Genomic DNA, 15,497 nt, shown 5'->3' on the forward strand with positions numbered 1-15,497 from the left:
ACACACTGCACTTTACAAAGGACCGTCACAAACACTTTAATTCCCCAACAATGTGTTGTCACGGTGCCTGCTCACAGTCTAGCAATGAAAGGTGCTCCCCACTCTCTGAGGAGGCTGAGCTCTGTGTACAGAAGCAGCTGGGAGGGGAAGGAAGCCGTGAGGAAGAGGCATCCTCCAGCAGTTTCTCAAGGTAACAGCGCTCTTCCTCAGACATCTACTGAGTGTGGTCTCTGAGTCATGTTCACCAAACTCACATAAGATACAAGCCAGTGTCCAGACTTAGGGAACTGATCTCTGCAGGGAGGGTCTGGAATCCACATTTGGAAGAAACTCATGCTCACAAAGTCTGGGAGGGTTAGGGGAAGCCTGCCGCTCCTTCAGCCTGGAACTTCCTTGCTCAGATAGACAAAGGGCTGGCCCCACTCAGGGCTGTGTTTAAACATCTGCCCCTCAGAGAGGTGCTTCTTGCCTCCAGTCCAATCCGACAGCCCCCGCTGCTCTCTGTCCCTCACTGGGCTTTGTTTGCCATCAAGTGCGCGTGACCTGAGGCTCTGTTACACTCGAGTTGACGTGTCTAGTAGCTGACTCTCCACCTAAACTTCTATTAGCTTCAGGAACATGGCCATTTCACTGTTGCACCTTTAATGCCTAAAACAGCACCTGAGATACAGTGGATATTAGGTGATCCCTTGTTAAATGAGTAATTGCTCTGTGCTCTTAAGGACAGCAGGGAGGGGTCATTTGCGCTGTTGACCAAGTACTTCCAGCTCTTTTGCCATCCTGAGCACAAGGAAGGAATGCACTTCCTGCCCTCCTTGTGGAGGGTGGGCTTTAGAACTAATTCTAGCCCACGAGGAGCGAGCAGAAGTAGCTGGAGCTTTTGCATGCTGCTATCGGAGCCTCGGGGATCTCTGCGTCCCTCTGGTTTGCTGCTGGGCAACATGCTACATGACGCCTCCATCAGCCTGGATCCCTGACTCTGAGGAACAAAGTCTCCCCACCAACAGGCAAAGGGGCATGTGATGTGAGTGAGAAAGCAGTCTCTGGGTGCAAGGCACTGGGACGTGGAGGGTTGTTTACTGCCCGTAGCCTGACCTGTCCTGACAGGTCCAGTGACCCCAAGCAGACAGCTGTACTGCCACAATCACTGGGAGGTCCCTAAGTCCCTTTGGGGGTTTCAGGCGACTTCGAATGCCTCCAAGCCAGACAAACCCAGGAACTTCCCCTTCAGAAAGTCAGGCCATATTCTCTCCTCCTCTTTTCCTTCCTCCTAGGAAGCTCCCTGGTGGGTGGGGGGGCGGGGGGGGTGGGGTCGGGGTGTTAGGAGATAACCTTGAAACCCACTGAGGGAACCGAGAGACCACCTCTGAAGTGACTTACACACTCAAACTCACTGTCAGCATCCTTCCCTTTGGTCAAAAGGAAAAACAGCACACCCACTCTTCTGGGAGTGAGTCACAAGCAGAAAAAAGTCAGTGGCTCCGAGCCAAGAGGATCTGCTAACAAGGGGAGAAAACTCCCAGTGGAGGTGTCTCAGCAGATGCTGTGGTCTCGCCCTTGTGGCCGGCATAACCAAAGACCAACCCGAGCAGTTCCAAAGTTCAAGCATCAGACATTACCCCAGGTCCTGACCCTACCATGAGCCTGGAGTTTATCTAGTACTTCCCTGATGAAGGAAAATGGGCTGCGTGTGTGCTTGTGTGTGTATGTGTGTGTGTGTGTGTGATGGGAGAGGATGCTCTTCTGGGGAAGAAGGAGACTGGGCTAGGAAAGATGACATCAGAAGAGGCAAGTTCCCGGCAGAGAGCCTCCTGCTGGGGGTTCAGGAGAGGCAGCAGCCTAGCCTGACCTCAGTCTCTAGCTCAGGGAGATGAACTGGGAGATAAACTTGATACACTTTTGGAGTTGGTCACATGGAATTACGTTATCTCCACTTTTATCTCCCTTCCCTCCCTGAAGCCACATGCCGGGCTCTGGCCCTGCTGGAGTGCTTTCTCCCTGCACTCCTCCAGATCAGAGCTGAGGCAGGACAACTAAACGAGAGCACGTTTCTACCCAGCTCAGGAACCTGGGCAAAGGAGTTTATGCCTGAGTATTCCAGAGAGTCCTCAGTTTCCCAGGGCCAGAGGAGACACTCATCCTGTGAGCCTCTCCATCCCAGGAATCTGGGCTGGGTTGCCCAAACGCATGCTGAGGGGAGGGTGATGAAGGACAGAAATGGCCATTGTTGGCAATTTCACAAATGGCATTTCAAAACTGGCTCCTCGGTGATGCACTCTCCACCAGGTCCCTTCTCCTTGCCACATCAGACTGTCAGCAGAGCTTGAGCTTGGCCCACACCCTGGGCCTCTCCCAGCCCTCTGCTCTCCCAAGGTTGGAGGAAGTGATCTTCAAACAAGTCTCATGCCTGTGGCCAGAGGTGGATAATACAGGGTGGATTCGGCAAACGTATAGGCTTCTGCAACGGCCTCTCAAGAACTGCTTGCAGAAGAAGTGAGAGAGATGGGGAAAAAAGACCACAGAGGCAAATTGGTCTTTTCTGGGTCAACATCTGCCAGAAAACATTGCAGAATTAGCCCCCACTGTGTTTTTCTCAGTCGCTTCCCGCTGAACTTCACTTGCTCTGCGGGGCAAAGAGCAGAGAATCCTATTTTCTTCTTGCCACCTTCGATCTAAAGCAATAGACCAGCAGCATCAACACGGCCTGGGAACTTGTTTAAAATGCAAAATCTCAAACTGTTACATACAGGATGGGCAAGCAACAAGGTTCTACTGCACAGCACACGGAACTACAGTCAATCTCCTGTGATAAACCATAATGGAAAAGAAAAAAATAGACAAAATCCCAAACCCCAGGCCCAGACAAACTGACTCAGAAACTCAGGGGGTGGAGCTCGGTAATCTGTAATTCAACAAGCCCTCCAGGTGACGGTGATGCATGGCAGCATTTGAAAACCACTAATGTAGAGAACGCGAGGTTCAGACAGGGGAGAGGAGAGGGGCAGGAGGGGAGTAGAGCAGGGTGGCTGTGGCTCACAGGCCCCCATCTCACACCTTCTGCTTCATAGCTCTGTGCTCTTGGCCACATTCTTGCCACACACTCAGAAGCGGCCTCATGAGGTGAGAACCTTTGGTGACACCCAGGGATCAAAGGACCCATGGCTGCCACCACCATGAGGGAAAAGCCGTGGGCCGAAGCAAGCTGGGCTTTCCCTGGCCTCTCGACTGTTGAAATTTTAGGAATCACCTAAAAACGAACCTCCAAGGGGAAATCCAAAAGCTAAAGTGAAGATTCCCCTAGAAGACACTAGGGGGAGACCCATCTCTGGCCTGGGAAGGGGAGGAAGCAACTCAGGTCTAGAAGAATTCAGACCATGTGTTTCTCAAGTTGATTCGCTGGTGACCTCTACTAAATCAACCAAACTGAACCGCACCTTTCAAGAGGACAGGCAGTGACCACTGAGTCAGAGTGATGTAATCAGAGAGGATGAGGAAAGCGTCACGTGTCTGCTCACTCCCAGTCCAGTTTCCAGCTAAGGAAACTATAGAGGATAGAGAGGACCCGGGGTCACACAGCAGGTCTGTGACGGGACACAGGTTCGGAGCCCCAGCAGGCCCGGTTCCCCACCCAGGAGAGATGGGCAGGGCCGCTTACCTACTTGGTGCGACCCAGGGCTAAAAGACAATGCTAGCCTTTTGTTCAAAAACTGTTAAGGCTTTCAAGGAGAGGACAGCAGAGCATTAAAATCCAGAGGAGGGGGAGGTTGTGAAGCCTGTCCTCGGACTGTAGAAAGGAATCTCTCTCTGAGTCCCACAGGAGGGCTGTCTACTCCAGGTGCAAAGCAGGGCTTTTGCGGGCGCGGGTGGTGGTGGTATTTCCACAGGAATTACTAGAACTGCTATGGGGAGAGGCAGATTTGACTTAGAAAGGAAAGCTCTCCCAACCTTTGAGGGGCCGGAGTGTTCGCACGGACCTAGGATCACCAGAACTCCAGTCTTCCGGGAAAGGACTCTCCCACAGGCCAGGGCTGCTGCGAAAGGGGAAATCCAACCAGGGTGAACGCGGCGCGCGGACAGCCCGCTGCCATCAGCATCGGAAGCGTCCCCCGCCGTCACGGGACTCGGAGCCGCGGCGGGCCCGCGAGCCGGAGCCGGGCATCCCCTGCCTGCGCCCGGCTCGGCGCGCGCGGGGGCGGCGGACTGCGGCGAGCGCCGTAGGGGAAGGGCCGGGGGATGCATCCCTCCGGTGGGCGTGAAAACCGAGAGGCCAGCGGGCCGACTCTGAGCCGGTGGACGTCTCGCTGGACCCCCATTCTCCGTTTCTAAGCCCTTCCCTCCGGCCCGTTCCCTCCTCCGGGCGGGTTGGGGTGTGGATTGGGGGCGTGGGAACCTGAGGTTGGAGGGTGGAAATCTGGGGTTGGGGGTGAAGGATGGGAGAGGCGAGGAGGTAGAGCTGAAGGCAGGAGGCTCCTACAGAATGCCTCTTCCGAGTTGTCCTGTAAAGAAGCTTTACACGTGCAACCCTTCAGCTGCCCCGGCTACCTGAAGACACCCCGAAATCCACACTCGCCCAGGCGTCCCCCACCGCCGCCCCTGCCCGTCGGGCGGTCGGTGGTTCCCTCGGGTCTTCCTTCCTGCCTCTCAGAGGTCTCCCCGCCCCCGCCCCGCCCCGCCCCGCAGGCTGCGGTCCCTTTAAAGGCGCGCCGGTCTGGGGCCGCCCCGCTCTCGAAGAGGACTCGGGAGGAGCGCCAGCGCGGAGAGCCGCCCGGCATGGCCATGGCGTCCCCGGCCATCGGGCAGCGCCCGTACCGGCTGCTCTTGGAGCCAGAACCGCCGCACTATCTGCAGAGCCTGAGCGACCCCGAGCCGCTGCCGCCGCCGCCGCCGCCGCCCCCCCCGGGCCACTCCTCGCGCCGCTGCGCCCCCGCGCCGCTCTCCACTGCGCCCGGGGCGCACGAGAGACGCAGTGCCTGGAGGGCCGCCCGGGGGGACCCGGAGCCCCAGCCCCGGGCCTCCCGACCCGCTCGCCCTCTCCGGCCTGGTCTGCAGCAGAGACTGAGGCGGCGGCCTGGCGCGCCCCGGCCCCGCGACGTGCGCAGCATCTTCGAGCAGCCGCAGGATCCCCGCGTCCCGGCGGAGCGAGGCGAGGGCCACTGCTTCGTGGAACTGGCGCTGCGGGGTGGCCGCGGCTGGTGCGACCTGTGCGGGCGAGAGGTGTGGTGGCGGGCACTGAGCTGCGCTAGTAAGTGTGAGGGTCGGGGTCGGGCGGGGCTGGGGCGCGCGGGAAGACCGCAGTCTGCCCGCGAGCGGCTGCGAGCGAGCCGGCTGGGGCGAGCCGAGAGGGGGCGCTGACCCCTCCGGCTTCAGGGGAGACCAGGATTTTCACCGAGGCAGGTAGCCCCTGGACACACTCTCCTCCTTAGTGCCCTTAGGTATGCTTGTGCGGTATTTAACAAGCACCTCTTCCTCTGACAGGTGCGCGTCTCGCCCCTCTCCAGATACAGCCAGTGCGCGGGCGCGCGCGCGCGCGCACACACACACACACACACACACACACAGACACACACACACACACAGACACACACACACACACACACACACACGCTGGGGTTGATGCCTGATGCTACCAGATCATTCTCCTGGGTCTCCAGTGCCCTCTCTTGCTTTTTTGTAGCTTCTTGAGAGTGGGCTGTGAGGCTATTCTTGAGATGACCGTTTGGCCCCTGCTTATTAGGGTAATGGCTGATGACTTTGTCTGCCTGCCTGCCTGTGGTACACCCTTCCTCCAGGGTGACCTGTGGGGACAGGGAAGAGACCTGGTTGGGCTTTGGATGGACAGAGGCCATGAGGCTTGAGAAGAGCGTGAAGTGACCCTGGATCCCTGCCCTCTCCCGCCGTCCACCTCTGGCCCCTCGGACCTTTGCCCTCTGCTCTGACGTTTGGCTGGGCCTTGCTTCCTCCTCTTCCTCCTACTGGCTACTGCACCAGGCATCAGGCTCGAGAATTACCCAACTACCTGCCCTGTCTCACCCTCCCCAGAGCTCTCAGGTCCCTCCAGCCTCCTCCCCTGAGCCAGAATCTTCTCAAAGCCTGACTATAAAACACTGGACATCCACTGTATAGATTTTCTGAGCACATTTGCGGTCTTCTTGGGGGTTTGTTATTTTTCTCTTCCAGCAGTTAGGTGTGTATATTTCTTCAGTGATGTTTCTTTTCTTCTTTTCTTATTAGAGTTATCTAGAAAAATAGATTTTCCTATTAGACTTATCTAGAAAAATAGATTTTTTTCCCTATTAGATTTATCTAGAAAAATAGATTTCTTCTTTTCCTGTTCCCCACCCCATAATTGCTGTTGCCATGTTTGGCAGACGATACCCACACCCATGTGCCTATGTGTTTATGTAGATAGTTTAAATATCTGAAGCGCAAAGTGCAGACGATGGTACAGCCTCTAGAAAGCATCTCTGGAAATGGCTTGGGGTCGCATCTTTCAGCCAAGCTTCTTCCCACATGACAGCAGCCCCCATCTCCCATCCAGCTGCAGCATTGTGCAGCAGCAACTGTTACACTCTCATCACGAAAGCCTGACCTTGCCTCTCTGCAGTCCCCAGCCAAGGCTGTGCGGTGTGCTTCCCACTGCAGCTGGCTTCAGGGCAGCAGAGCTCAGACTCGAAGCCAGGATCCAGCGGAAGAGGAGTGTGGGAGGTGGGGGTGGGTTCTGCTCCCTCCACCATCAAAACTCAGTTCAGGTGCTAATTAATAAGGAAAGGGCGATAGATACAGAAATGTGTGATGTGGGCGGAGGGCTGCTGTCACTTGGCAAATCGCCCTGACCTTCAGTAGAATCAAATGCAACTTTCCCACAGATGTGTTTGCAGCTTTTGCCCTCTCAAGGGCCCTGGGGTACTTTACTGCCTCCCAACAGTAACATAGAGAGGCAGTATTCTCTTTGTAATGGGTTTTAGTGTGCTGGAATCCCAGGAAAGCTGCTTCATTGGAATTCTAGTTTGTATTAGGACGTTGAGGCCTTCAGTTGGTCTAGTGGTTAGGACTCCATGCTTCCACTGCAGGGTTTGATCCCTCATCGGGAAACTTAATATATTGCATGCCTTGCAGCGTGGCAAAAACTGAGAAAAGTTTAAAAGCAAGAGTGAAAAAGACACTTGGAGGACTGTATCAATTGTTGAACATTTGGCATATAGTTTTACGACTGGCGGGGTTGTTGTTGGTAATGGTGTCTGTGTGTTTATTTGTGTATATGCATGATACTCCATGATTAAATGAATTTATGCAGAGCTTCCCTTGTGGCTCAGCTGGTAAAGAATCTGCCTGCAATGCGGTAGACCTGGGTTCGATCTCTGGGTTGGAAAGATCCCCTGGAGAAGGGAAAGGCTACCCACTCCAGTATTTTGGCCTGGAGAATTCCATGGGGTCTCAAAGAATGGGACACAACTGAGTGACTCTCACTTTCATACTTTCACATTAGACAGTTTCTTGTGAAAGGAAGCCCCAGGTGAATACGCGTGTCCTCTGATTTCTGTGTGACTTAGTAGCCCTCAGCTAGGTGGGTTAGTACCAACCAGGGATGTCTGAACACCGGAGAGGGAGCAGAGTTGGAATCAAGGGACTACAGAGAGGAGCCTCTGTTTGTCATTATTAATATTTAACTGATTGTGGACTTGTAGCCTGATGGAAACAGTTGAGAAATGTTCTGATGGCTGGCAGGCCAAACTCACCAATCATCTTTCTTTCAACTGAAGTTCTAATTCCATGGTGGGGTGGGTTTGTTTTATCTTTGTTTTAAAAAGCAAGGGTCAGAAACATGACTTTTGAAAGGCAGTACTCTGCAGTGCCTAAGAGAACAGCCTGGAACCAGAAGACCTAGGTTTGAATCCTGATGTTGCCAATTAGTCTCTGTGTGACCCTGGGTACCTCTGTGTTCCTCTTCTGTGTTTTAAAAAATTGAGATGATAGCATTACCTTCTCAATTGTGTTCATGTGAGAATTTAATGAATTAATATATGGAAAGGGCTTAGAACAGTGCCTGGTAGAAGGCAACTTAAACATTTAGGGCAGTATGAATGTTATTATTATCCCCTCCCATCCAGCGGCTGTAACAATTTGCCTGGGCTCCCGGCACTTCTTAGGATCACCTTTCCGAACAGTGAGAGCCGTTTTCCAGCTCTGCTCGGTTGCTGAGCTGAGGCGGGAAGAGGGTGCCCCGTGCAGCACAGGCGGGGCAGGGCCACTCCTGCCTGCTGTGGGCATCCTCACGGCGTGTTGGTGGCCTCGAGGTCGTCGGGACCCTGGCACCTGGCATTTGCACCACTTGTCCCCAGCACAGAGCACAGTCTCGTGCCTGATAAAGGCAGTCGTCTGTTTTACTATTAAATCTCCCAGCTCTTGGAAACACGCGGAGGGACAGCGGGTGTGTAAATGACATATGTCTCAGCAGGAGGTTGACACTGGGTGGGAGCTGTGTTGGCAAAACGGGCTTTTAATAAGGGAAGCTTTTAGAAAACTGTCTCCCCACTGCCTTTTCAGTGAAAATTCCTCTATCTCAAGCTTATCCCTACTTCAAGGACTGTAACGGAGCTCTGGTTAATGCTGGATTTGCCAACAGGAGACGTTCAAAGTTGATATTCATTTCTAGGATTAAAGAACTCGTGTTTATTAGATAGAGAAGGAAATCTGGTGGGGACTGGGAGGGAGAGAGAGAGGTAGATTATATGAAGTCATGTGTGTGTGTGTCTGGGGGTGGGGGACAGTGGCCGTGGTGAGAATCCGTTTCCAGCATTCCAAAAGGGAATGGTCAATAGCACACAACCCTTGGAACTCTCACGGACTGCCTTTATTCTCAGGGAATGTCCCTTGCAGGTTGTAGACCCTTTCTTCTACAGAAGGAACTCGGGGTTAACCTTTTATCTCGTTTGGTGGATGCATTAGCCATCTTGGAATAGGAAATGGTCTGGAAAATGGGAAAAGCTAAGTTCAACTCAACACTGAGAGAGGGATACTTGGACATGCCGTGCACGTTACTAGTGGAGCGGGTCCTCCCTGGAGGGGTGTGTTCAGAGCTGTAAAGGGTTACGTGGTAGGGGTTACAGGGTGAAGGGGGACCCTGGAGCTTACCATCCTGACCTCCCCCTCCTGTGGGAGACCTGTTTTATGGTGGGAGTGCGAGGTGTTTGCCGTGGAGTCTGCTGGCACGGGAACAGGGACCTCCTGGGTGAGAGCCCCTTGTCGAGCCTTGATAGCTCTGTCTCATCACAGCATCAGTGGTCGGGCTTAACCCACCTCTCTGTACAGAGTGGACCCCCATGTGACAGCCACGGAGTCCCACAGACCCAGCCCCTCTCTTGGGTTCTTTGCAGAAGAGGTTACTGGGACACGGACATTGAGTCTCTCTGTAGCAGGCCCAGGAACCTGGGGCACTTGGAAAGTGTTTTATTTGTCCAGGACACCTGGTCACACTGAAGTATGTGGCTTAAAGTATTTTCATTAATTCAGGCCCACGCTTGGCCTTAGAGGTTAGGAAAATTAAGCCCTGAAATGGACGTTTCGTTGTTAGAGATAATGGAATCCCCCACCTCCCTTCCCTCCTCTGCTTCTGGCTCTGATTGGGGTTTTTCCTTGGGGAGAGTCCTGGTGGAGGGCTGGGGGACATGGGAGGGCAGAGGAAGGACGTGGACGCCTTGAGAGAGGCCATTTGAGGCCCCCAAGCTGCTGCTCTCTGTTTCTCCTCCCTGCTTCCTGTATTTTCACAAAATGAAAGTGAAAGGATTAAATGTGGGTTTAATTTTTTCCCCTTATCCATCAGAGCATAAAATTTTCTGATTATGGAGTAAGAGGGGCTTGAATCCCAGGTACAGTCAAAAATGATTAATGCCACTTGTCTGCCAGCCTAATTAGACTTGGTAATGAACGTGTGTGTTCTCTGGCTGATCCTGCAGAGTTATTGGGGGGAAGTGAATTGACATCTCCCCTCAGCTTTGTGGGCTTGATCCGGGATCCTCTCTTTTCTCCCCGAGTTTACCAGTGAATTCAGCGGGTGCCAAGCCTGGCAGATAGGCCTTGTAGGGCAGGGGAAAGAGAGCCCCCAGCTCTGCCTGGCTGCTGAGGGGACCCTGTAGCCCCGGGAAGCTGGCTGCAGTCCCTGGAGGCAGGACCCAAGGGCTCAGAGAGTGGCTGAGACTCAGGGCAGGCCCGGCGCGGCTCTAAGAGTGATACACGCTGGAGGAATTCTTCACGGGTCCACAGTGCCTTTTCTCTGAGGAGCCTACAGCCTTTGCCTGCTGCATCCACATTCATCCCAGAGCAGATTCACGAGGTCAGGATGCAGGGAGGCTTCTGCTGGGGTCTCGGATGGAGAGAAGGAGGCGCCCGTCCATCTGGCAGGGGCAGGGGAGCTTAGAGCCTCATGCGGAGCAAAGCCGACCTGCCTTGAAGGTGGCCTGCACCAGCTCAGGCTGTAACGCAATTTCCTGCCTTTGGTCCACACCCAGCATCTGGGGGACCTCTTGCCGCTGCCCGTGGGGGCATCCCAGCCCCTGCCTCCCCAGGGCTCTCCCGCGGGGCGCTCCCGATCCCCACCCCTCAGCCCGCAGTCTCCCCGGGGAAGGAGCTGCGTTCTGCTCTGGCCCCGCCTGCTGAGGCGCTGTGGAGGCTGCTGAGGAAGCTGGCCTCATAAGAGGCCCTTCCTGGTTGCCGTCCTCTGATGACATGGTGAGTACCCTTGGGCAGGTATTTGTGGGTGTGCAGAGCATGCAGAGGGGACATCCCTCCCCGTCGCCGGCTTCCATCAGTACCCGCCCTGTGGTCCTGCCGAGCCCGTGGGGGAGGCTTCCTGCCTCTCAGAGGGCCTCACCCCGCCCCGCCACCCCCCGCCGCCCTCCGGGGCCTGGTCGCTGTCCCCTGGCTGGGTCGGGAAGTGCTGCAGGCAGCTGATGCTGGCAAGGCCGGCCCTGACCCTGGAGATGGCTATGCCTTTAGTCACTTTCGGTTTTTCTCCAAGAGTTTTGGCAGCTTCTCCATACATGTTCCGGGCTGGATCTCAGGGCTGGGAGGGGTGCTGGGCCGGCTTTCGGGGGACGAGGTGATGACGGCAGGCTCAGTCCCCTGGTAGAAGTGGAGTACAATTGGTGCCGGGGAGGACTCACAGGAGTGCTCCCCCAAGGTCAGCACCGTCTTGACCTGGACCCAGGAGGTGATCCTGGGTGTTCCTGAAGGGCCCCTGCACCCTGCCGATGTGGGCAGAGCCTGGCGGAGTCTGGGAGCCCTCCGCTCTGGGGTGTTGGCCGCCGTGGCCGGCAGGTTCACGCAGGGCCTGTTGGAGCCTGCCTGTGGCTCCTGGTGCGGAGAGCATTCTTGAGAGATGTACCCACAGGGAAGCTGTGATGCTGGGCTCTCGTTTGCCTTGTTTGGAGAGGAAGCGGGGAGAGCAGCAGGTCTGTCCTGGCACGGCAGCCCCGTGCCCAACTTCCTGGTGGAGAGCGCTCTGTCCTGTGAGCCCTGACTGCTGTAGCGCCCCCCGATGTTCTTCAGGGTTTTCCGGCTCACCCCATTCCCCTGGCCTCATCCAGGGCATCGGCGGGGTGCAGGGGGCACAAGCCAGTGTTGTGTCGAGGGTTGGGAAGAAGGTGGTGTTGAAAAGTTCAAGCAGTTCCCATGTGTCGCTGGGCGGACGGGCAGGCTGGTAGCCGGGTATGTTTCTCGCCTGTGACCACAGCGAGGCTGGGTCGTATTTGCTGTTCAGCGAAGGGCCTACAAGCCACCTTCTGCTCCCCCTCCCTGCTTCTTGAACAAACATTTCCAGGGCGGAGCAGATCTTACTCAGACGTCTGCAGTGGCTGCTGGCTTAGGGCTGCTAAAACATGAAAACTTGGCTTCTGTGTACCTTTCATAAATCAAACCACAGGTCCGCAAAAGTCAGGCCTGAAAGAAGAGTGATGTTCTTTGCCCATTTTGGTTTTTTTTTTTCTTTATCCTTTTATGTTTTGATTCTCCCGGATGCCAGATCTGGGAAAGAAGCGTCATATTTGCTGAAGATGCAAATTGGTATTCTGTGAGTCTACAAAGATGGAGATATTCATGGGAAAGAAGAAAGTACTGAGAATGGCCAAGGAACTATGGGAGCAGAGACCAGTTTTATCTCAGAGATGCCTTGGCTGGATCTAAAGTGTCTTCTTGCCTACTGGCTCTGCTGGGCCCAGCAGCGTCCTTGAGAGGCAGGCAGGGCTGGTTGGATCATGGTCATCTCACAGACCAGGAGACCCAGCATCCAGAGTCAATGGCTTCTCTGATGACCCAGAGGGTTAGCACCAGAACCCAGCACAGGCAGCATTTTGCCCTGTGAGCTAATGTCACTGAACACGCCAGTTAGTGGAGCTTCCTCATTCACCTGCCAACAAATGCTGAAATGTCCATAAAAAGAGATACAGAAACAGAGAGGGGTGAGCCAAGGGGTGGGTAAGCCCTGTCCAAGCTAGAGGATCCGTCGGGTCCCGGACAGTTGCGAGCTGGCGGCCCTTCAGCCTGTTCTCAGGCTTTGGTTTCTAAATAGATTTTCAGCATGTGTAAATCATGAGGTCCTAAAACAAAAGGTGAAGTTTTTCTTCAATCTCAAGATAAAAGGAAGAAGTGTGTCTGTCCCCACCCCCACCTCACTGGTGTTAGGTGTGTGTAGGGAGTGGGCGTGGAAATGCAGGTTAAAGACTTTTCCTGGAACAGAAAAGATCCTCCTTGCTGTGACCCAGGGGCAGAGTTCATGACACAGGAGCAAAGAGAAATTAGGTTGTGTCTCAGAGGGGGCAACGATGGGAAGAAGAGTTGGATTGGGACTGGAAAATAAACTGAGGTTTGTATCGTGGGTCTCCTCCCTGTCCCTGGCAATGGTGTGGCTGAGTTGGGGACAGCAAAAAGCCCCCTCCCCCCCCCGCCCCCTACTCCAACTCTGAGAGTGTGTCTCCAGGTCAGGCTCATATTTGGGTGTCATCACTTACTTTCCTTGCTGACTTGGAGGAAGCTGTTTTTTCCATCTAAGTTAAATGGAAGCTGGAGGCTTTGTGGTTTCTGTTTAAACAATTATGTCCTTTCTGCAACTGAGGAAAGTATTAAAAATCCAAAGAAAACTCAGAGATGCCTTATTATTCAAATGGAACAAAAGACTCCAGATGTAACTTGAGAGTTTTTAGAAAAAAGAGGTTGCGCATAATGTAAATGTAAATGTCTCTTCTAGTGATGAAAGTTTTTTAAAGCCATCTGGAAGGACCTTTTTATACACAGGGTATATCATGGTGAGAATTTATTGCAACCCCAGCATGTAGGATGGTTAAAGGTGTTTCTTCAAATTATGTTGGCCTTGGCTGGACTCTTCAGCATGGTCAGAGGGTCAGTGCTTAGATGTTGGGGCAGCAAGAGGTCATTGTGCTCCTCCTAAAATATTCCTACAGTAGAAAACCTATCCCAAGTTTTCAAAAGATCAGGAGTAAGGATTCTAGAACCTTCCAAAGCCCTGTCTGGCTTCTCAGCCAGTTCTTTCCTGCTGGCTTCCCCAATGACTTAACCTGTCCACACAACATCTCTGTGATGAGGAAGAAGGGAAGTGAGATCAGTGCCTCCTCAAGCCCAAGTGGGGCATTCAGGAGGGATTTTCCCCCATGACACATGACTCACGATTTAAAATTCCCCCGCATGTGCCTGTCCTCTTCTCTGAGCATGAGAATGGGAATGCCACCCTTGTCTGTCCTTAGCCAGGCAGGAAAGCCTGGGTCCTTGTGAAGATCTTATGTCCCAGTGGGGCCAGGAACCTCGCACGGTGAGCTGGTATCATCTCAAGACCTGGACTCACCTGTGAGTCTTGTCTGTGCAGAGCTGGGTAAACTTGTTGTTTAGTCGCTATTGTGTCTGACTCTTTTGCAACCCCATGGACTATATATAGTCCACCAGGTTCCTCTGTCCATCAGCAAGAATACTGGAGTGGGCAGCTATTCCCTTCTCCAGGGGATCTTCCCGACCCAGGGATCGAACCCAGGTCTCCTGCCCTGACAGGTGGATTCTTCACCACTGAGCCACCAGGGAAGCTGCTGGGTAAACTAGAGGATCACAAAAAAGACCATTAGCAGTCCCCCACGAGGAAGCATTAGGGAGAAAGAACCAGTGTCCCAGCCCGCGGAAGGGGGCCTTTGGGGACATCTCTGTATTAAATACATGACTTATAAACTGTGTGTTTTATGGTTCCTACACCCAGTGCCAAGGGCCTCAGCAGGGAGGGGTAGTCCAGCTGGGTCCTCCTGGCCAGAGCTCCTGTGAGGGGGCAGGTGGTCAGGGGGGCGATTTGGAAGGTCATGTGCCGTTTAGGTTTATTCTACCATTTTCTCCTCTCAGTGGCTGGAGGACCTTGCCTCTAGGATACGATGCCACTCAGCATTCTCTGTGGCCTGGGGAAGAACCACAGCATAAAGGGGTGGAAGCAGGTTGGAGGCTGCATGAGGGCCCACAGGACTCCCAGCTGAACTCGTGAACGTTCCCTTTCTGGACTCAGCCCACAGAGGTGTAAATGCAGCTTCCTTGGTCCTCTGGGGTCACTCTCCTCTGGTTGGAGGACAGCTCCCCCCTCCATGTGAAGCGGGGCCCTGTCAGCGGCCGGTGGGTGAGTTCTGGAGTCTCTGGGCAGCGCAGAAGCAGGATCCCTCTCCCTGATCTTCCTAGAAGGTTCTGCCACCGCTCATCGCCCACCTCACCCAGGTGACAGCCTGTGTGGGGACTTCCCCCCCAGGACTCGGGTGCTTCTGCGAGTCATGTTGAGGGGACACCCTGTGAACCCCATGTTAGGGCAAGAAAACAACAGCTCTGCCTCTCCACGCATGTGTGTGTGCCTGCTCAGTCGCTCAGTCGTGTCCGACTCTGCAGCCCCATGGACTGTAGCCCTCCAGGCCCCTCTGTCCACGGGATTCTCCAGGCAAGGATACTTGAGTGGGTTGCCGTTTCCTTCTCCAGGGGGCCTTCTCCACCCAGGGGTCGAACCCGAGTCTCTTAGCTCTCCTGCATTGGCAGACAGGTTCTTTACCACTAGCACCGCCTGGGAAGCCTCTGCCTCTTCATGGGAGACTCTGTTCTCTTTCTCCCTCCGACTTCTGTCGCCTCTTCTCTGCTGGGGTATTTGCTCTCAGATAAGTGGTCTGACCCTCTTAAGGCAACACCACTTCCTAGGGGCCCTGGTGGCTGAGAGCTCTTCCCCCACACCAGGCTGGGCCTGGGAGGATGTGAATTAGCTGGTTGTCCCTTAGGAACCTGTGCAGCTGGTAAAGCATTATTAATGCAACATCCCCAAAGAGATCCATTAACGAGTTCCTGGGCTGGGCACCTGCGTGAGGTAACTGATCACTCCTGTCATCTGCTGAAACTTTGGAGATGTTGATTTCTCAGACTCCCAGGCACTCCTGAGAAGCGAGGCCCAGGGCGGGCCCTTTCTGCAGCCTGTTTGGGGGCATGTTTAT

At 54.3% G+C, this 15,497-nt stretch overlaps 1 protein-coding gene across 1 annotated transcript in view; it reads left to right on the top strand.

Moving 5' to 3' along the window:
• Window positions 1–4,770: 4,770 nt before the first annotated feature.
• Window positions 4,771–15,497, top strand: part of RASSF5 (Ras association domain family member 5) — a 73,321-nt gene continuing 62,594 nt past the window's right edge. The window contains exon 1 of the mRNA NM_001113760.3: window positions 4,771–5,242. Within this exon, the coding sequence (NP_001107232.2) occupies window positions 4,771–5,242 (472 nt within the window). The remainder of the gene's footprint in view (window positions 5,243–15,497) is intronic.

This window comes from Bos taurus, chromosome 16 (assembly GCF_002263795.3).
Source record: "Bos taurus isolate L1 Dominette 01449 registration number 42190680 breed Hereford chromosome 16, ARS-UCD2.0, whole genome shotgun sequence".
Classification (NCBI taxonomy): domain Eukaryota; kingdom Metazoa; phylum Chordata; class Mammalia; order Artiodactyla; family Bovidae; genus Bos; species Bos taurus.